Below are 22,164 nucleotides of genomic sequence, written 5' to 3'. Positions count from 1 at the left end.
AAGAATTTTACCCATTAGTAGATCGATATAGCTTAAATTGATCAATTGGTCAAATCTAAATTGGTAGAATCCAATGAATTTGTAGATAAGTAAAAGAATGAAGTAAAGTAGTTTAATGCAAGAGGAATGAATTAAAGTAATTAAATGCATTTTGATCCACTCTTACCTTTCGTCGTCCATTTATAGTTGAATTAATATAATCCGATATTGCACAGAACACGTGAACTCTATATATAATCGCAATGTATCGTGCAATTAGCAGGCCGCTGTCATGGAAGGTAGTGCGGGATCTATTTACCTGCTTTAACATGTCACGAACTATCGAAGGACCGTCTAACCATGGAACATAGATTATTACCGAGATCAGCAGTGATTGCTATCTAATCAAATTAACTTATATGTCTTTACCACCTATTTTTAGCACATAGGACGTTCATATATCTCTATTCTCGAGTGTCTGCAGGAACAGCGACTTGTAAGATGCTAATTCCTCTTAATCATATTTTCTAGGTAATACACCGTACCTTAAAACATATTATGAGTGCAGAATCATCGCAGTGCGGGTGTGTATGAAAATATATTACGAGCGAATGATCATCGCAGTGCGGGAGTCGGGTTGTTCGACCGAAAAGTACAATAGTTATTCAATCCAAAACGACAGTGATCAGAACCAATTTAATCCAACTTATACATATTTATTCATGTGAAGGGGGACGAACTAGGGCAATATAAATCCAAAAATAGGAACCAGACTTGTATCAGACAAAGACAGTCATGTGATCATCCACATGCATTGACCACTCGGTTTATCACACATGTGAAATAATGTAAAACAATGTCTTGTTCTTCCAGAAGACAAAAATTGGAAAAATCTTTTGAACAAATCAACTTGCATTTTTAATTCCTCCATTCATTTTATGAGGGCGGTTAGTTCGAGGAGCAGGATCTAATCTGAATTCTGACTATGCATGTAAATATTTTCTGTGCATAATTTTCTTTATTATTTTTTTTAATGCAGCTAGACCCACAGTATTCCTTCATGATGGTTGATTTTTTTTTCCTCATTAAAAATGATGTCAGGAAAATAGAAAGGAAAGCTAATTAAAGGAGTACAAATAATCCCGCTGATAAAAAATAAAACTTGAAACCTTTAAATTATTAAAGGCAATTATTGGGTTCATCATTTGAATATTTAACCAGAGCCCTATACGAAACGCTATTCTCCTTGTATGAAATGTTATTATTCAAGTACAAAAATATTTCGTATTGGACTCGAGAATTTTTTAATTATTAAGCGATGGCGTGTGCTATTTCACTGCATCATCTTTCTCATGGTGGATACTTTTTAATTGAATGTTCTGTTGTGAGGATGCATATATATACATATATGTAAGAAATAGGTGTTTGTTCTTATATTAGATACTTAGACATTAAAAAAGATATAGTGCAATGGCGCATATCATCGTCTAATAAAGAAGATGGTCTAAGTTTGATACTCATAAGACTATCCCTACCTCTTGCTAAGTATCCTGATATCTGGTAACTCAATGGATCCCGACTAGTCCAGTTCGAATTAGGTGACCCACTAAGGGGTGAAGCTCTAGCTCCCAGTGTGGGCTTTTTCTATTTACAATACTCGAATTTGAGACCTTGTTTAAGGTTGAATCACTTGAACCAACTCACGTTGGTAATATAATAGTGCAACATTTTTGTATATCATAAATAATTGTCAAGTAAAAGAGGAAAATTGATTTTCTTCCCATATTATTTGAGCACACTGAAAATTTAGAATATTAATTAATTTATGATATTTTATAGTTAGGAATAATGTGTACATACTAACTTTTGATATTAGAAGAACTAAATTAATATAATTTGAACACTTAATTTAGTATTTTGGATGTACAATATGTTAATACTAATCTTCATAAATGAAAGTACTAATATCTAAATAATTAGAGTACATAGTTGGCACATGAAGTACTGGCTATTTTTTTATTATTATTATTTCAATTTGGACGTTCAGTATTGCTTGAAATACATGTAAATTCAGATACTAATCCTCCTTAAAAATTTCAGTAACACAACTAATAATGTGTTTTTTTTTATAGGTCGAATTAATAGTGACTACATGGAACATATTTGATACTTTTAGTTCAAGTGCTTAACATATACTTTAGTTCAAATTTTTAGTACTTTGTGCTCTTCATCACCGAATAGTGAAAGTATTAAATACTTAAACTGAAATACTAAATTATTAAACAATTGAACTGAAGTAGTAAACACTTGAACTGAAAAATACTAAATGCGTTCTCTGTGATTCATTATCATGTTAGACGGACCCAAAACTGTATTTTAGTTAGCGGAAATGTTAATATCCAAATACATGTATATAGTAATGGAATAATTAATAAGTAAGAGTACCGGTATTTTTATATATCTAGTGTTCATATTACTTCATTTACTATTGAAATAGTGAAATTAGATTAATTATAGTGCTTTTAGTTATTAACTTTAGTATTTACATTTTCTTTGTTATATATTAGTGTACTCAACGACATCATTTTGAGATGAAATTATATACACTTCCTTTATTTCTTGCATATATATATATATATATATATATGTATGTATGACCTATTTGTTTCGAAAAGATAAAGAGATATTTAGTACTCTGTAAAAAGAAATAAATGTATGTAGATGAAATAACATATCCTACTTTGATATTTGATTATTTTTTCTTTATTCTACTTATACATCTTAATATATTTACTTTGAAAATCATACTTTTATTGGAAGTTGATAAATATCGTGCAATATTTATATAATAAAATCATTAGTATCATAATTGGCATATAAAATTAATATATAAGTACTATTTTTTTATTTCATTCATATTACGACACATATAATTTTTTTTTCATATATTTCCCTTTTTTTCCTCAGAATGATTAGAGATTATTCTATTTTACCCATAAATGTTCATTCTATATGCCGTCCGATGTGATTAATTATTTTATTCGAATAATTTATGCATATTTAATATGAATGATTATAGTAATTATTAAAAAAATATGTAACATAGTGGTGCACGTCCTCGTCCGATATCCGAGATATTCGAAGTCCGATACTTAATAAAACCTCTCTTGTATATTTAATTTCTGCCTAGTTAACTTGATGTTCACGCTCCAGTTTCCATGCAACGGAGGGATTAACAACACCTAGTTGGTGGAAGTCCAAAAAATTCAATGCCCTTCAAGACCCGCAATAGCTCGAGCAATCAGGACGACGTGCATTTTTCGATGGCTGACTGATCGGTGACCTATTAGCTGTCCAAATCATTGCAATTTAAAAATATTCTGAAATTGTGGAATCTTATCGCGCATGCACTGAACTGCTCTGCTGGTCAGCTGCGTGCTCGACTCCGCTACTTTTCTCATCCTAATCTCCATCTGCCCCGCGCCGAAACCAATCAGCATCGCAAATGGAGAAGACCCAGTCGGCTGAGACTCCTGAAATTGGCGGAATTCGAGAGCGACCCAAGAAGGGCGACGGCTCGATTTGTGGGTACGAGTCACTCCACCGGCTCCTCGGCGATAATCTCAAACCCGAAATCTTTCAGGTGGGTGATTGATTCCCGCAGCTCATCTTGCTTTCCTGATTGTTTGTGTTGATTCCGTGCGTGAAGTTTTAAGCTTTTTGACGTTTGCTGAAATGGGCTGCTGTTGATTGTGTGCGTCAGTTTTGATTGAGAGACTTCAGTGTGTTTCGGCTTCCGTTTGTGTCGGTTTGATTGGCTCTGTCGATTTGCTACTGCTGATCTTGTCACTCTGTCTGTTGAATCCGATCTGTCGGATTTTGTTTGAATCATGAAAATGCGTATATGACCACGAAATCCTCAGCCCCTGAGTTAATATCAATCTGGGAAGGCCATTTTCTAATCCATCGGAAAGCTTCGGCGCTCCTGCTTGTCTCAGGAGTATATTTTCCAGCTCCTTGCATAATTGATTTGTGGAGTTCAGAGTATGGATTTTGAACATTTCTACCCGGTAATGCTGCTATTCTCTGCTAATATGTAAGAATTAGTTGCAGTCCTCGTGTAAAGCTTAGGCTTTGGGTGTTAATAATCTAGATGCGTAGCGAAATAATGTTAAATATGGTACTACTCTTTAGCTTGAAGTTGGCGAAGTTAAAAGAGTCTATAGAGTCTTTAAAGTTGTTCTAGCATCAATCAATGACTGAATAAAGAAATAGGTACTGGTTGCAAACTGATTCAACAATCATTCCAGCTAAAACAGTTCTGGCCTCCTAGTGTTGCACATGCGTCTTCTTTTCCCAGAACTAGGTTAATGGTCATTTGGTTCCTACTGAAAGGTTTGCTTTATTTGCTTCAGGTAAGGCTTGTGTCTCCATTTTATGCTGATTAAGCTCTCCCTGAACTTCACAAGACTTGTCGATTCGTTCCACTTTCCGAAGTATGATATCGCTTGCTTGCATTCTGGAATGAGCTTTTACATCAATACGGAACTGTGTTGCAGGAAGTCAGCCGATTACTCCAGGGGCTAAATGGAGGCAAAGCACTCGAATCTATTGATCTCCCTGAACCAGCTATAGCTGTTTCCTTAAAGCATGACTTTGACCTTCAGGTATACCAATTCTTTTATGTTATGTTCAAGCAAAGGTGATTCTTTTTTCTTTTTTTCTTTTTTTGACTAAATTGTCGAGACTTGTTTTCTGTTATGCTGTGTCATGAAACTAGACTAATAAGGCTAGTTTAGCAGATGACCGTTACATAAACTGAAATTCTCACCCTAGTGATGATAACTTTTTGTAGAAAAATATGACAATAGTTACCAAAAGAGAAGGGGAAAAAAGTTAAGTGAGATATCAAACGTTTTTGGATATCGAAATTCTAGATAGGGCCTTTCCTAACAGTTTGCCCTTATTTAGACTTCTGCTAGTACCTTTCTCCATTTGAATTTATGGTCTTCATGTGATAGGCTAAGAAACTAAATACCAGGTGGCAAACTTCTTGTGTGTATATCTTTCAGGCTTTCCACTTTAGTGCTGACAAAGAGCTGCTGAGAGAACCTCGAATTGTCAGGGTTGGTCTAATCCAAAACTCTATCTCTCTTCCAACAACTGCCCCTTTTCTCGACCAGAAGAGAGCAATTTACAAGAAATTAGAGCCGATGCTTGATGCTGCAGGGGCTTCAGGAGTCAATATACTATGTTTGCAGGTATTTATGGTTCCATCAGTCAGAAAAAAAAGGATGAAAATTAAAATATTCATGTTTTTTCTTTGTCATTGATGTCCTTCTACTAGTGACTTTTCAAGGAAGCATGGATGATGCCATTTGCCTTCTGTACACGGGAAAAGAGGTGGTGCGAGTTTGCAGAACCCATAAATGGAGAATCAACACAATTTCTTCAAGAATTTGCTAAAAAGTATAATATGGTCATTGTGAATCCAATCCTTGAGAGAGATATTAATCATGGAGAGACTATCTGGAACACTGCAGTCGTGATTGGACATAATGGAAATATTATTGGGAAGCATCGGAAGGTACGTACTGCTTATGGGTATACTGATCTCCAGTTATATGCTACTCCCAGTCCTGCTAATTATAATAATATATGTGGGATTAATATCTTATCCCCTTCTTCTTGGGCAGAACCATATACCAAGAGTTGGAGATTTTAATGAGAGTACGTATTATATGGAAGGGAATACAGGGCATCCTGTGTTTGAGACGGCTTTTGGGAAGATAGGGGTTAATGTATGCTACGGGAGGCATCACCCCCTGAATTGGATGGCTTTTGGGTTAAATGGTGCAGAGATTGTTTTCAATCCTTCTGCAACCGTTGGTGAATTGAGTGAACCAATGTGGCCTATTGAGGTACAGAATTTATATTCCATCCACTTATCGCTTAATCAAATCTTGTGGGTTTCTCGAAGCTCATGTGCAAACTTTTCTTATTTGAGTGTAACAGCATCCCATGTTTGAATCAAGTCACGGAATCTGACTGATCATGCTAGATATTATCATGTTTGAACCACTTTCTGAGTACATTTTCATCTATCGATTAATCTTACAGGCACGAAATGCTGCAATTGCAAACAGCTACTTTGTTGGGTCCATAAATCGGGTCGGAACAGAGACCTTCCCGTACCCATTCACTTCAGGCGATGGGAAGCCACAGCATTCTGACTTTGGGCACTTCTACGGGTCAAGCTACTTCTCAGCACCCGATGCTTCGTGCACTTCATCTCTTTCACGACACAGAGACGGGCTCTTGATCTCAGACATGGACCTTAACCTCTGCAGACAGCTTAAGGACAAGTGGGGTTTCCGGATGACTGCTCGATACGAGCTGTACAATGAGTTGCTAGGTCGGTATCTAAGGCCCGACTTTGAGCCCCAAGTCATCTCTGATCCTTTGCTGCACAAGAAATGTTGAAGTAATCATGGAAGGAACATGTGTGGCTTGTGTGATGAACAAACCGTGGGATGAATAATTAATGGCGGAAATAAGTCTCTCTTGTAATAGCAGGCTTTTGCGTACCATCTCAATATATAAAATTAGCATCATGTATTCGGACGTTTCGAATGGGACCTGGACTGATAGGATAGTTCATTCCTCTAATACTATGATGCACAGCAATGTTAGTGCAAGAAAATGGATTTCATTGTCAATATTGATGAAAATAACAATCAGAACTGAGGAAATATGACAGGACCACAACAGACAACCAAAGACAGGATTGAACCCTGAAAAACTGCCTTGTTCTTATCAAATGCAATTTTATGATATAAATTCTTTCCAGTGCATATAGTCGATAAAACTCATAAGAACACACCAATGTAGCTCGAGTGCTCAGTGCTGCAAATCACATGTTTCAATATCTATCTTGTTCGAAGTGTTTACATCTTCCAGCGCCACAGCGCAACTGTTTCTGTCTTTCCAAACACCCAACCTGACAGAAAGCAAATCCATATACTGAGGACGAAACCTGTTGCTGCACCGATCTCAAAAGGAAGTATATATTGCTTGATTCCTTGTGTTGGAGATCGTGACTCTGTTGCCGGAGATTCCGGTGGGCTCAACTTCTGCTCACACGGCCACAATGGGCGGCCGCAGAGGTCATTCCCTTAGTAACTTGAACTTGTGAATGTATCTAATTGGCCTCCCTGAGGAACTTTTCCAGATAGTTTGTTATAAGAAACATTGAATATCGACAAGAGATGGAGTTCTTTCAAAGACTCGGGTATATCGCCAGATAAATTGCTGTAGGACAAATCCAGTACCCACAAGCGTGACAGCCTCGAGATAGACCTGGGAATAGATCCCGAGAGGCTATTGTTTCTCATCCTCAAGATAGACAGCTCAGTCAGGTTCCCGAAACTAGGCCAAATCGGTCCTGTGAGCTCATTGTTGCTCAAATCCAACGTGGGTACTGAAATTCCCTGAAGGGAGTACACTGTCAAGGATCTTTCACTCAGTTTAGTGAGAAAAGACGAAAAATCCGCAGAAGTGAGATCTCTTAGACTCCGCAGTTCTGTTAAGCTTTGAGGCACAACCCCAGTAAATGAGTTATTTGACAGATCCAAGTAATGGAGGAGAGGAAACTCACCTATCCAGCTAGGAATTGTTCCGCTCAATCGGTTCCCTGACAGATCCAGGACCCGCAAGTTTGGGAAGCCACTACTTAACCACGATTTAATCGAACCTTTTAGGTGGCTGTTTGAGATTAATAATGCCATTAGGCTTTCAAACTGAAGATCAATATTCCCCGGCATTACTTCGTCCTTAAAACTTGCACTGAGGAATAGTGTGTGTAAGTTGTTGCAGTGCTGTAGGGTCACGAGTGCTGAAGGCAGATTATTGAGGCTCGTTCCCGAGAGCGATAACCCTTTCAGTGCCTGAAGGCTCTTAAAGCTCGATGGAAGCTCGCCGGTGAAATTATTGTAGCCAAGATCTAAAAGAACCAGTCCACGGCAAGTGAGTAAACTCTCTGGGATCGAAAGATGAAGGAATCGTCAATGTTTTTAATAAGGAAAATAATCAATTTGTGGTCTTGCACGGCGCCTTTGGCAACTTGGAACCAGATGCAGGTCATAGCATGATCAGTAGGAAGTGTTCTAATGTCGGTCCAGTATGGATCGGCTTCTAAGCCAAATTCGATTACTGAATCCTTCCATCTCTACTCTCTGAGTGAATTTTCCAACAGACGGGAGCAAGGAGAGGTTAGACTTTCCCTTCGGGGTCGTCGGAAGAATCGACAGACATACAGGACGGTTGCACTCCGTTGGTTGGGGGCTGTGCTGCCCCGTCTTTCGATACATTGGGGCACATGGAAGAGTAATTCTATGCAGGGTTTGGCTTACTTTAAGCTTGGGCTTGCTTCGCCTTCAAAGAATGCTTTCAAGCTGCAAGAATAGCTTTATTTGACAGTTAGCTGAGTTATGCGTATTCAACATAAATGAAGGCCCTTCGTATGAATTATTATACTTTATTTTATAGTTCAGTTATATATATATATATACACACACACACTAATCCTCGTCAGTGGAAAGATGAGTAGGACATGTGTCCTTTTTCCACTTTCTCTGTTTCACCCTTTCTTTTTTCATTTCTTAAATTCACCTACAAATTTTGGTTGGTTGTTATTTTCATCCTTTTTTATTTTTTCTTACGTCCTTCAAAAAATTTCAAAATTACAGTCTTAACTATCTATACATACATACATACATTAATTAAAACAAGTCACTTCCTACAAAAGTAGAGCAACTTATCATTTTCACACTCACATGCATTTCTATTTATGATGATACCCCGAGCAATTTTCATTTTGAAGTGGATGCTATTGAAATGTTAGAATATTTCTTTATTATGATGTCTCTGATTCTAACTGATCTCTCAACTCTTTCTTCTATCTTCTTTTCTCTTTTTTTAATCAAAAAATTTTATTACTATAAAATCATTATCTATTATATATATATAATAACAGCATGAGTCAAAAATAATAAATTTATGAGATCTCATTAATCAATCTTAGAAAATATCTATATATATATATATATATATGAAAGTAAGATACGATATGGGCTCGGCTAGATGGCCTTAGAACACTTCGTTTCTAAATGAAATTTTTTCGATTTTTTAGTTTTAAAATTTAAAATATTTTTTTATTATAAAATTAGTAATAAAATCTGGCGAAATTATTTTTCCAATACAATATTCCATTTTGAAAAGATCGAAAGTACCATTAAATCTTTTGAATATCACGGCAATCTCCAAATGAAGTAATATGAATTTTCCAAAAGTAATCTCCTTAGTTTTTTATATTTATTATTTTCTGAATTATTTTTTAGAAAAATTATCGATTTTTTAATTTGAAATTATTTACTTTTTTATTTTCGTAATTATATTTAATAAAAAAAACTTCTCGATTTTTTGAATTTTTAAATTTTAAATTATCTTTTATTATGAAATTAGCAACAAAATCTTCTGGAATTATTTTCCGTTATAATATTCCATTTAAAAAAGACTAAAAATATCAAAAAAATCTTTTGGATGCTATGGTGATGACCAATTGAAATCAATATGAATTCTCTGAATGGAATTTTTTAGGTTTTTATTTTTTTATTTTCAAAATTATTTTTAATAAAAAATATTAAAAGATATCTCATCATAAAATTTGATTTTTAAAAAAGACCGAAATATATTATATAATCTTTTGAATACTATGGTGATCTCCAATTGAAGGCAATATGAATTTCTAAATGTAATTTTCTAGGTTTTTATTTTTTTATTTTCGGAATTATTTTTTATAAAAAATATTTTTTAAAGATATCATCATAAAATCAGATTTCTTGATTTGGTTAATTTTTATATATATATATATATATATAATAACATAATGTATTTGAAATAAATGAGAGGATTTCATAATATATGTATAGGTGTTGTTTACTAATTTTGAATTTTTAAAATAAAAATTAATATTTCATCACCTAAATTTTAACTTCAAAATAAGTATATATTCATACATATATACATATATTAATAGATTACCTTAGAACGCCCGGTTTGTGAGTGGAATTTAATAAGTATATGTTAGTACATATTTTCTGAAAGGAATTTTCTGAGTTTTTATTTATTTATTCGAAATTATTTTTAATAAAGTATTTTTTAAAGATATTTCATCATAAAATCTTATTTTTTTTTTTTTTAATTTTTATAATATATATAACATAACGCATTTGAAATAAATGAGAGGATTTTATTATATTTATATATTTTCTAATAATCTTGAATTTTTTAAAATTAAAATTAATATTTCATCACATCAATATTAATATCAAAATAAGTGTGTATTAATATATATTTTCTTAAAGGAATTTTCTAGATTTTTATTTATTTATATTTTCGAAATTATTTTTAATAGAAAATATTTTTTATATATATCTTATCATAAAATCTTACTTCTTCATTCTTCATTTTTTATAATTTATATAATATAGTTTATTTAAAATAATGAGAAGATTTTATTATATGTATACATAATATAAATATATTAAATATGGTTACGTGAACAACCTTTAGTGTATATATATGAAGAAAATATATATATATATATATATATATTATATGTTTTATAGACATCTATTTTTAAAAATGGATTAGATAAAATTTTATAGATATATATGAATTATATTTTCTTTTCAAAAAACAAATCAAATTTGTTCAACAAAAAAGGAAAACAAATCAAATTATATTTTATCTAAATTCTATACGATAGTTATAAATAAGAATTATTATTTACATACGCATTAGCTCTCAAATAATATGTCTATAACTGAACTCTCGAAACGCATGTCTATCCCTATATATAAGTGAGTTAATTAAATTTATACTTTGATTTTTTCTCTCATTTTTATCATATTTTTTCATTTTTTTATTTTTTATCTAATATTCTTTCTCAAGATTGATGATGTAATGGAACGGCTACCCTATATGCAACCTCTCAGAAAGTAAGTTCGTTTACCACTAAATGTGAATGTTATTTGTTTATTTTATTATGTTTATTTCATTTTTTACTCTAGAAGGAATTTTTCTTTTTAATTTTTATTTATAATGCTTTTTAGATTGATGTACTATCACGTCGAACGCACGGGCTCCACGATTAGTAAGATATGATAAAATCAATTAATTTCATTAAATTTGTTCCTGAAATGCATTATTATGCATGAAAGATCCCTCAAGTTGTGAAAATTTATTCATTTTATGATTTTATAATCCATAACCAGATTTTATTATATAACTCATATAGTCGCATGATTTTAAAATTGCCATCTCTAATTATCAATCACAACGCCTTTAGCAACCCGCAACATTACGTAGATATTACTGACGTGAATTGAATCAAATGATTTTCGCTTTATAAATACCAAAAATTCATGATAAGAGAGTTTAGTGGACCAATCCGACTCAACTGAATTAGTGAGGATTCAATTGGCTTTATAAATACCAAAAATTCACATTAAGAGAGTTTAGTGGACCAATCCGACTCAACTGGATTAGTGAGGATTCAATTGGACTTCCGTGTACCAAAATTTACACATCATTTAATTATACTCTAAGTCCGGACTGTAGGGATTCGGAATTATCCACTTATACCGTGTCGATGCAGAAGGCAAGACCAACATAAGTCGAAAGTGAGACAAGACGAGGATATATATAGGATAGAAATAACATAGATTATTATGAAATAACATTTGATTATTATCTCAAAACACATCTCAGTCAACATTCGACATGGCAGCGTAATCTTTTCCGAGAACATGGAACCATTGATCATACATCGAATTCCGGTTCCGAAAACATTCATCTAGAACAGAAGATTGTATACGTTAAGTATCTAAAAACATGCTAGCTGAATACCGACTCCATCTATTCTAACTCCGAATGCTACAGTGAGACGGTAAAAACAGGCTCAGACGAACATCATCAGCTCAGGCCTGCTGTATACATTGTTCTGCTCATCTTCCAGTATTGGATATGCCGCCACGAGCGCGTCCTGTGCCCCAATGTACAGTGAGTTGTAAATCTTCCAGTACACTTCCCGGACCTTGCGAGCTGGGTGGAACAGCCCCTGGAGGCAGTAGTTGAGTACGACGGCGGGTCCCAAGGCCACCCTCATCCCCTCAATCGCCTCCATCACTGCGTTTATGACATGAGGTGAGGTCTCAAAGATGTTGGGCCACACGTAGTTCAGCAGGTGGATTAGGGCATCCTCGCATCCTAGTCCTGCAACTCCAAGAGCCATGTGTTTCACTGCAGAGGCTGCCGTCTGCCTGTGGACCAAGTCCCTGTCCATCAGGGCATCCTCGAGCAGCGGAGTCACTGCGTAGATGTAGTCTTTCCCCATTTCTCCAATGTACTCGAAGAGGAAGGACAGTGACTTGAGGACACCATTCTGCACATTAAGCTCTGGGACACGGTACTCATTCATGAGAGCCGGGAGGACCGTGAAAGGAGAGCAGGTTTCCGCGACAATCGCAATGGCCACAGTTGTGCAGACACGGTTCTGTCGCTCCTGGACCTTGAGGTTGTTCAAGAGGGTTGCAAGCACATCCTGTGGCCCAATGGCTTTGGCGATGTAACCAAAAGTATTCACCGTGGCTCTCCGAATGCCCTTCTTGTGAGCTTTGAGCATCTCTAGCAGCTCAAAGCAGATCCTCATCCACTCCCTAGCGGGAACAAACTCAGCACCACGATCGGCAATACGACCCACTAGGTCAATGCAGTTCTCCTGGACCTTCTCGTGCCTGTTCTTCAGGATCGGTGTCAACCTAGGAAGCAAGTCCTTTATCGGGGGAGTCATCTTTGTCATACCAATCACATTGACAATAGCTTTCAACGCACCGAGGATGGAACCCAAGACTTCCGGGTATTCTTCTCCCAAGTACTCATACAGGACAACACCGAGATGGCCCATGAGCTGCTCCTCATGGCACTGCTTCATCACAACAGCAATCCTGGAAATAAGATCAGCTGCCTGTTGTCTCACCTTCGCACTCTTGTTATTCAAGCGCCACTTGATAGTACCACAGATCTGAGGAAGATAAGGCTTCACTCTCTGCCCAAGAGCATTCACAACAGCTCCAAAACCATTCAGCATCACATTTGCATCGTCGCTGGTCTGCTCTTGGAAGGCATAAAGGATACCATCAATGAGGAGCTCTTCCAGCCGAGAATCAATATCAGAGGCTCCCAAGTTCGCGACCACCTTCTCAATTGTCTCCATAACCATTCTTCTGTAAGGCTCACTCTCATCCTTAAGATCTTCAACAATTCTCCCAACAATATCAGCTACACCGACTTTGTTTGCTATCTCAACGGTGGTTTCCACCAACTGCTTATAATTTCTCCTGTCAAGAGCCATTCTCCTCACCCAAAAGTTCCTGAAGAATTCAGGAAGGATGTCATTTCGAATGTAATCAGCCTCAACACCCTCCGTACTCACACACTGCTTCACCACTTTAAGCACAATCTTTTTCATCTCTTCATCAGGCGATTGGAACTCACGGATTAGGATCACCATCACTTCCTTTGTATAGTAGCTCGCATACAGGGCATCCATTAAAGGAATAATGAACCCAATAGCCTTTAAGAATGCAGCCAAGACCTTTCCCCTGTGTGACCTGATACCCTTCCACAATGGTTTTAGCACTGAATCGAAGCTCTCAATACCATAAGGAGCAGAAGCCTCGGCAAGAGCAGCCAATGAAAGTGCAGTAATAGTTCGCACCTTCTGATTCTCATCATTAAGTCCATGTTCTATAATTTCCACAAGAGACCTCAAGTGTGGAAGAACAGCACAACCAATCAGAATAGCAATCTGCTGTACTATCTTGATCCCGGTGTGACGAGCCTGCCAAGATCTCTTGCTCTGACAGACAGCTTTCAAAAATGGCAGCAGTGCTGGGATACCCAGGGCAGAAGCCACAACACTGAATGCCCTAGCAGTTGTGTTTCTTACATACTCATCGATATTATCAATATCAGGCCGCATGGCAGCAATCATAGTAGCCAAACCCGCAGCTTTACTCAGATTGGAAATAATTTCTCTCCCCTCGACTCGGGCATAGTAGTCTTCATCAATCAATAATGGTTCAATCACGACAAGAATCTTATGAACATATGGACGAACCAATTCATCCAATTTGTAAAGCACCCTATCAATTACCTTCACCAAAAGATGCCGTTCCTGGTCTTCTAGGGTGGGCTGCATAAGCAAGGGGAGGATACGGTTGAATAGAGGACCTGCACCAAACTCCCGAGCCTTATCAGTAAGCTGCCTTAGAGCAGTCTTCCTCTGTGGGGGAGTCCCATTTTTCACCTTAAGGAGCAGCTTCATGATCTTACGCTCCTTCTGCTCCTCAGGAGACAACTCCTCCTCATTTTCCTCATTCAACAACGAGCCAAAGTACTGGTAATCCTCAGGCTTCATGAATGGCAACCCACCAGGTCCTTCCTTCGGGACATCAAACTGCTGTCCACGATTCTCCTCAGGGATCTTATACCCTGGAGTACCCATGGGAGTTGGGGTTGCAAGCAGCTTCCTCGCAGGGGTCCTAATTGGAACATAGGATGCGGGTGGCTCCAAAATCTTGTACCCCTCCTGAGGAAACATAGCATCCAGCTCCTCATCTGTCAACGGTCTGTTCCTCTCCTCTATATCCCTCTCCCACCTCAACAAGTTATACTGCTCAGGCGTCATAGCTCCACGAAGATTAATAGCCCCAGGCGTGGGGGTAGCGAGATCAACTCCTCCCAGAGGGGTAACCCCAGGGGTCATGGCCGCTGCAGGTGTGGCCCCTGGTAAAGGAGTTGCACTGACCATGCTTGCAGGGGTCTCGTCCCACCTCGAACGCTGCCTTTTAGGGGTTGGCGTTGCCATACCTGCTAGCTTTGGGGTGGCATCCCAACTCATTCCCGCAGGGGTGGCCCCAGGAGTGGCTGCACCTGGTGTGGCATCAGAATCAGCAACCCGACCAGGAGTGGGAGTCTCATCCCAGCGGTTTCTCCGACCCATGGAAGGGGTCGCATCACTTACCCTCCCTGGGGTCGGGCTCGCATCCCATCGACCAATACCAGGAGTTGAGTCAGGCAGGTCCCAGTCTGAGTCCGTTTTCGCCTTCTTAGCAGCAGCTCCTCCATCATCCTGTGCCTGGTCCCACCTATTCCTCCTCTTTGGAGCTGCCGCAGCTGCCACCTCCTTATCCTTTTCTTGCCCCTTGGCAGCCTCTTCCTCCTCCTTCTTCTTCTTTGCAATCGCCCTCAAAGTCTCCTCCTTCTCCCTCTTCAGGGCCTCCTCCCTCATAACATCAGCATATGTCCTCACCGAAACATCCGGAGTCTTATCCCCGGCAGCAAACGCATCATGCCTATCAGGCGAAATGACCCGGTTCAACCTCCTCCTCCTGTAATCATCTTCCCGATCAATAATCCTCTGCGGCTTCTTAAACCCCATATCGTCATCCTCCTCGCCAGAACGAGGCATCTCCTTGAGGAGCGACTTCGGGGCGGTATATGACGCAAGCTTCCTCGCCACCTCCGAGTCCATCGCGTCCATGGCATCTTCGTCCTCGTTGACGGGGATCGAGCTCACATAAGCATCCCGATCAGTGCCACCGTAGAGGTCGGTGTCGTACACGACGGAGTTGAGGGATGCAAGCTGCTGCTCCATCTTCTTCTTCTCCTCCTGAACCCTAGCTATCTCCTGGTCCAGCGACGCCATGCTCGACTCAATTTATGGCGCAGAAAACCCTAGAAATCGCCAGAAAACGCAGAATTAGCTCCTCCCGATAATACTCCCGCGATGATTGATACACCGTGCGGCTGAAATCGAAGCAGAAGAAACCCTAGACGAGGAACTGACCTGCAACCCAGATAGAGCCGAAGATGCGAGACCGCCTCAGACTTCAGTAGCTGCGACCGACGAGAAATGGAAAGATAGAGAGAGAGAGAGAGAGAGAGAGAGAGAGAGAGAGAGGGGGGTTTCGGTATGATGAAGTGCGAGAAAACAGCGAGCCGACCCTCTTATATACTGCGGGTCCTTAAGCTCTCCGAACCGACTAAAAGTTGGGCCTTTTAACGGATTTTGGGCTTCGGCCCAGGTAGAGTTGGGCTTCGGGCCGGGCTGGATGGGCTGACCGAGCCCATCTGTTGCCCGCGAAAAAGGTATAGGGAAAAGGCGCCATTTTGTGCACTTGTGACTCTCTCTCTCTCTCTCTCTGGGCCGTTGTGGCTTCCGGCGATGGGTTTCAATGAGACGGACACCGGCGCGAGCTCCGGTCGTCAAGTGGAGGCACTGGCGGCGTTTCTTCTCCGCCGTTACGCGGAGGAGCTCCAGTCCATCTGCCTCGCCTCCGACCCCAATCTCCATTACCCTCTCTGCATCGAGTAAGTGGGTGAATGCTCCTTCACCAGTAGCTATTTCGGAGGCTTACTCCGTTTCTGTTGTCTGTCAGCTTTGCGGAGCTTGTGGACTACGATCCTCCTCTTGCCCACCTCGTCTTCTCTGAACCAGCTCAGCATTTGCCCCTCTTCGATGATGCTGCTGTTTGGGCTCATGTATGGCTTCGTTCTATAGCTCCTTTCTTTGTTTGCCTTTACCTGCGTCGATAGAAAAATGTTCGAAGGACGAGTCGTGGTTACTGCTTCGAGTCTCTGCTGACTGGCTTGTTAGTATGTGCAGAAAGTTGTACTCGGGGATATGAAAGGAAAAGGCTGTGGGGTTAAGAAGGATTGCATTCATGTCCGCATTAATATCTGCGGCTCACCGCTGGAATGTCCCGGTTTGCTTCTTCTCCTGCTTTATTGTGTGATAACGAATATGCAAGTGGGCACCCTTTTATTTCTTTTCTCGGGGTCACTAATCAAAGTTATATATTTCGGGTGTGGATAGAGACTTTTCCCAGCATTGGTCAGTTAAGAGTGAAGCACCGCGGGATTCTTCTGACCCTGAAGGGAACTGTAATTAGGTCCGGAGCAGTGAAGATGTATGAAGGAAAGAGGTGGTATAGGTGTCGAAGATGTAATTACAGGTAATATTCCTCTCTTGACATACATGGAATTATCTTCTCCATTGCATTAGTGCATTGTCAAGACTTTATCTACTTGATGTTCAGGAACAGTGAATCGACGGTCATTATTTGTCTGGGTTATACAAAATAGTATTCAGTCTGAATTCTGGCATACTCTGCTTGAACTTCCAGTCAGGACAGTTATGATCCTCAAGGGACAACAACTAGAATATGTTTGAAGTCTCACTCATGTTGAGGACTCTCTTTCGGTAAAAGAAAATATGGTAATAGAATGAAATTGGACAGAAAGCCCTGTGACTGTTAGTTTGCTGGGGGAGATGCAAGTAGTCAAGTATTTACTTTAATTAGCCTGAGCAGACCTTAGAGAGACTTATCTTGACATCGTGAAAATGGAAAGCATTTGATTGTGATGTGGAACTGTGTAATGAGTCAAATGGTGTTTCTCGTCTTATTCACCTTTTCACTTTGATGAGTGCGCTTTCTCAACGCACAAGTCTTAGACCTTTTATATAGAACTTCAAATACTAATTCTTTTAGAGTTTCAAGTGATAATGCCAACAATATTGTCAGGAGTATCTTGTTGTCTTATATTGAATTGACTGTTTTCTGATATAGCTTCCCGGTGTATCCTGAGCTGGAAACGAGAAATTCCATAGTTCTGCCGTCAAGTTGCCCATCGCAGGTTTCATGTCTACTAAGCGTTTGTGTCTTAGCTCTAGCACAGCTAAAGTCGGGAGGATCAAATCTTGCTTAGAAGCAATGCAACTCTCTTCTTGGATGCAGCTGCTAATTTGTTACTAACTTCCGTTAACAGGGGTCAAATTCTTGTGAAGGCACAAACTTCCAGTTTATAGAAAACAGCATAATTTGCCATGATTATCAAGAGATAAAAATCCAAGAAAGTACTCAGCTATTGGGTGTTGGGACAATTCCTCGTTCCATTCATGTTATTCTGAGGGATGATCTTGTTGACACTGTCAAAGCTGGAGGTTACTCTTTTCACCACATCATACTTTAGTTGTTTTGCTTATTTATCCAAATCATTGCTAAGTTTGCTGAATTTTTTCTTCCAGCATCATAAACTTAGTCTTTGTTAGCAAAACTAAAATCATTTGGTGGATGGATGCAAAGCTGTCTGCACCTTCAATTGAATTTGTTGTATCCATGCAACTTATTGATATAAGCTTAGGTCTAAAGAGCATTAGGTGTACTTACCAAAAATTGACCTGTTTGATTAGTGAGTTTGATGCTATATTTTGTTGAGAGTTGTTGTTTGCCTTGGAATTCCTTGCTTCGATTTGGTTTATCAAAAGTGTGTTCGTTCTTACTGTGAGTACTTATTCTACAGATGATGTAATTGTTACTGGCATTGTAACGTCTCGGTGGTCTCCTGATTTAAAGGATGTACGCTGTGACCTTGACCCCATGTTAATTGCTAATCACATAAGGTATAAAGATTTGCTTCCAGATCTTATTTGTAAATTTTTGTTTGTTAGAATTATTATTTGTAAAATTTATTTATCTTATTTGTGCATTTCTTTGGAACAGATATTGAAATGATGCTATTATGTTTTGTTTATTCTGAATGCAATTCTTTTCCTCTCATCCGTAGGAGAACCAATGGGATGAAGTCAGATGTCGACATTCCTGATGATTTAATTATGAAATTCGAGAAATTTTGGTCTTGCTTCCAGGACACCCCCCTGAAGGGTAACCGTAGATGGTGATTCGTATGCATTCATTTTCACCTCAATTATGTCATGAACTCATTGTTAGCACATAATTTGTATGTTAACAATTCTCATGTTAACGCAGGGAGAAATGCTATTCTTCGTGGTATATGTCCTCAAATTTTTGGACTCTTCACTGTGAAGCTTTCAGGTAAGTTTGATTCTTGATGACAGTATGTCATGTATCCACATTTGGGTCGGACACAATCCTAAGAAAAGTTATCCTTTTCAATTATTTCTAAATGAAACTAATGCTTCTAAATCGGCTTCCTTTTCTGTTGATTACTTCCGTTCAGTTGCTTTAACTCTTATTGGAGGAGTGCAACATATTGCGGCAACGGGGACAAAGGTTCGAGGAGAATCTCATTTGCTTCTTGTGGGTGATCCTGGTAATTATCTATATTTTAGGAGTTTCATGAATTTATTTTCATCCCTCTGTTTCTGATATGTTGGCGAATAATTGATAATTTGGTCCAAATGAAAACTCATCAACATTTGTACCCATTACAGGAACTGGCAAGTCACAGTTTTTGAAATTCGCTGCAAAATTGAGCAATAGATCTGTTATAACTACTGGGCTGGGAAGCACTAGTGCTGGGTTAACTGTCACTGCAGTGAAGGATGGAGGTACGATCAGCACTTCTCAATTGCCCAATGGCCTTGTGGAAAAATAATCCACAATGGCCTTTACTTTAAGGCACTTTACTATTGGGGCTTTTCCATAATTAGTCGAGGGATCTATTATTTGGTTCTTAGAGAAATATCTCGAACACTATTGTTGAAGGAAGTACTGGACGATACAGACTCAACCTCTTCTGGAATGTAACAGGTGAATGGATGCTAGAAGCAGGAGCTCTCGTTTTGGCTGATGGAGGGCTTTGCTGTATTGACGAGTTTGACAGGTCGTATAGATAATCACAACAGGTGCTTTTTACGAGTTGCTTAGCAAATTGTTATATGCATCTGTCTATTTATGCTCACAATGCATCCTCGTTCTGCGTGATATGCTCATTTTCTGTTGCATCACTGCCTTAGTGATCTTGCCGAAACTTACTAATATAACATAGTAGACTGCAGTTGCTAGACTGAAATTGTTTTGGTAAATAGATTGTCACGAGTGTCAGTTAGCTGACAGATTTTTGAAGCTTAGGTTTTCTGTTGTGCTATTATAAAGTTGTTCTCCTGCCTTTGGGCATTTGACACTGAACTAAATACAACTGTCAAAATGGCAGCATGAGGGAGCACGACAGGGCCACAATACATGAGGCGATGGAGCAACAGACCATAAGTATTGCAAAGGTGATCATGTTGATCTAGTACCATGTTTGCTGTTAATTTAGGTGATTACTCCTCTTAATTGACAGCTATTTGAATCATTGGCTAACTCAACTTCATTGTCAAGTTAGCTTTCAAAATATTTTTATTTCCTTGTGCCGGGCACCGATATCACTTTCATCATCGAAAATTATAATTTCCATCATCAGTTAGCTAGTATTATGTCTTATTGGATGTTACATGAAAAAAAATCCTTTCTTTGATCTGTATCTGTTTTACAGGCAGGTCTTGTGACAACTCTCAGCACAAGAACAATAGTCTTTGGTGCAACAAATCCTAAAGGGCAGTACGATCCTGAGCAACGTATCCTATCTATTTAAAACCTTAAATCTGTTAGATTCATTGTTTCTGCAAGCAGAATGTTCCTCATTAGGTACGATTACTAATCATTTAGCTGTCAAATCATGATTTCATATGACAGATATCTTAGACCTTGACCCAAGAGGCCAAAAGGAAAAGATCTTGATCCAAAAATGTTGATTGTGAAGGCATTCACTGATTCAGATTGAGTATATTGTGCATTTCATGCTGGATCTTTCTTGACTTGAGCTAGCACTGTCTGTCAACACAACACTCTCCGGTCCCCTATTGAGCAGATTTGATATAGTCCTAGTACTTCTTGATACAAAGAATCCCGAATGGGATGCAGTTGTTTCTTCTCACATTCTAGCTGAGGTATTTCCTCAATCATCTAGTTGGTTTCTTATTGTGATTACTTTTTTTCGAAAGAAACCTTGTATAAGAAATATATTATAGGGCGAACAAGATAACAGCAGGAGTGGTGAAGATCTGTCTAGTGTCTGGCCGCTTGATATGCTACGAAGGTAAATCATTGTCCAACTATATAGTGAGTATTGAGTGAGGGAGGGGGGAGAGAGAGAGATGACCTTTTACAACCTCTGATTATGTGTTGTAGGTACATTCATTTCGTGAAAGGACATTTCCGACCTGTCCTTACAAAGGAGGCTGAACGAGTCATATCAAGCTATTATCAACTTCAACGAAGATCAGCTTCTCAGAATGCAGGTTCAATATAGTGAAGCTCCTTCTGTTGACTTGATTCCGAAAAAATTATTTATTTTCATTACATTTATTTCTTGTAATTCTTAATCCTGCAGCAAGGACAACCGTGCGCATGTTGGAAAGCTTGATTCGCCTCGCTCAAGGTTCGTTCAACCCCATTGTTTACTTCCCGTTAGGACGCTACTATTTTTCTTTTTCCCCATAATGAGAGAAACTTATTTCTATCACCTTCTTTTGACCTGTTTGGGTAGCACATGCGAGATTGATGTTCAGGAATGAGGTGACTCGACTGGACGCTATTACGGCCATTTTGTGCATCGAGTCCTCCATGACTACATCCGCCATAGTTGACACAGCTGGCAATGCCCTTCACTCCAACTTCAGTGAAAATCCCGACGAAGAATGTATCCTTGGAGATTTCTTGCTTGAGCTTTGCAGTGATCCATCAGATTTTCCCTGTGCCATTGGAGATGATACACTTGCTTGAGCTAATTGTTAATTCTATCATGCTAATCTTCCTTAAGCTTTAACCATTTGCTTTCTGAATCACTGCTCGTATAAGAACAGAACGATGGATTTGTATTGATTGTGCCTTGATTGACTCAACTCCAGTTTGCAAATCACCACCTTGACGGCAAAAACCATAGATGCCAAGCAGGAAAAGTTGATACTGGAGAAACTCTGAAGGGCTTTCTGATGGTTGCTGTGAAACCTGAGCTCGAGGTTCGACAAGTTTCAGCCTATATATGGTTCAGCTCTGAAAGGGTTTCTAACGGATGCTGTGAAGCCCGAGCTCGAGGTCCGACGAGCAGTTCGATCTTGTATATGTCAATGCACTGTTGGACTTAATCTTGTCTTATTTAATGAAGTCTGAACATGAATGTGAAATAATGTTCATCAAATTTGCCATCCTGTTTTCTGATAGACATCTTCAGATTAATTTAGGCCCTCGTCAG

At 38.7% G+C, this 22,164-nt stretch overlaps 4 protein-coding genes across 6 annotated transcripts; 2 read left to right on the top strand and 2 right to left on the bottom strand.

Annotated features, from left to right (window-relative positions):
• The first annotated feature begins 3,354 nt into the window (after positions 1 to 3,354).
• Positions 3,355 to 6,648, top strand: LOC116196989 (beta-ureidopropionase). Its single transcript, XM_031526969.1, has 6 exons — positions 3,355 to 3,622; positions 4,539 to 4,646; positions 5,052 to 5,240; positions 5,339 to 5,566; positions 5,676 to 5,900; positions 6,100 to 6,648. Exons 1-6 carry the CDS (start codon positions 3,485 to 3,487, stop codon positions 6,460 to 6,462), a joined length of 1,251 nt encoding a protein of 416 aa, XP_031382829.1. The 5' UTR covers positions 3,355 to 3,484; the 3' UTR covers positions 6,463 to 6,648.
• A 506-nt stretch (positions 6,649 to 7,154) lies between these two features.
• LOC116193931 (phytosulfokine receptor 1-like) lies at positions 7,155 to 8,348 on the bottom strand. Its single transcript, XM_031522672.1, has 2 exons — positions 8,192 to 8,348; positions 7,155 to 8,017 (listed from the first exon to the last, which is right to left on the bottom strand). The coding sequence occupies exons 1-2, from the start codon at positions 8,346 to 8,348 to the stop codon at positions 7,155 to 7,157; spliced, it is 1,020 nt and encodes a 339-aa protein (XP_031378532.1).
• A 3,416-nt stretch (positions 8,349 to 11,764) lies between these two features.
• On the bottom strand, positions 11,765 to 16,105 carry LOC116195816 (splicing factor 3B subunit 1). Its single transcript, XM_031525184.1, has 2 exons — positions 15,953 to 16,105; positions 11,765 to 15,840 (listed from the first exon to the last, which is right to left on the bottom strand). Exon 2 carries the CDS (start codon positions 15,809 to 15,811, stop codon positions 12,002 to 12,004), a length of 3,810 nt encoding a protein of 1,269 aa, XP_031381044.1. The 5' UTR covers positions 15,812 to 15,840; positions 15,953 to 16,105; the 3' UTR covers positions 11,765 to 12,001.
• Positions 16,106 to 16,291: 186 nt separating this feature from the next.
• Positions 16,292 to 22,134, top strand: LOC116195818 (probable DNA helicase MCM9). 3 transcript variants are annotated; one of them, XM_031525185.1, is made up of 20 exons: positions 16,292 to 16,476; positions 16,545 to 16,647; positions 16,772 to 16,871; positions 16,982 to 17,120; positions 17,736 to 17,802; positions 17,935 to 18,109; positions 18,469 to 18,568; positions 18,733 to 18,830; positions 18,936 to 19,001; positions 19,147 to 19,239; positions 19,361 to 19,477; positions 19,680 to 19,752; positions 20,083 to 20,149; positions 20,407 to 20,488; positions 20,739 to 20,860; positions 20,942 to 21,009; positions 21,102 to 21,211; positions 21,304 to 21,351; positions 21,460 to 21,612; positions 21,856 to 22,134. In XM_031525185.1, exons 1-20 carry the CDS (start codon positions 16,331 to 16,333, stop codon positions 21,891 to 21,893), a joined length of 1,965 nt encoding a protein of 654 aa, XP_031381045.1. In that variant the 5' UTR covers positions 16,292 to 16,330; the 3' UTR covers positions 21,894 to 22,134. The 3 variants fall into 3 exon arrangements, with proteins under 3 accessions (XP_031381045.1, XP_031381046.1, XP_031381048.1); XM_031525186.1 differs by having other exon boundaries at positions 21,821 to 22,134; XM_031525188.1 differs by having other exon boundaries at positions 21,776 to 22,134.
• The last annotated feature ends 30 nt before the right edge of the window (positions 22,135 to 22,164 follow it).

The sequence above is a fragment of the Punica granatum genome, chromosome 2, assembly GCF_007655135.1.
Source record: "Punica granatum isolate Tunisia-2019 chromosome 2, ASM765513v2, whole genome shotgun sequence".
Classification (NCBI taxonomy): domain Eukaryota; kingdom Viridiplantae; phylum Streptophyta; class Magnoliopsida; order Myrtales; family Lythraceae; genus Punica; species Punica granatum.
This window is presented reverse-complemented; position numbering and strand designations above follow the sequence as displayed.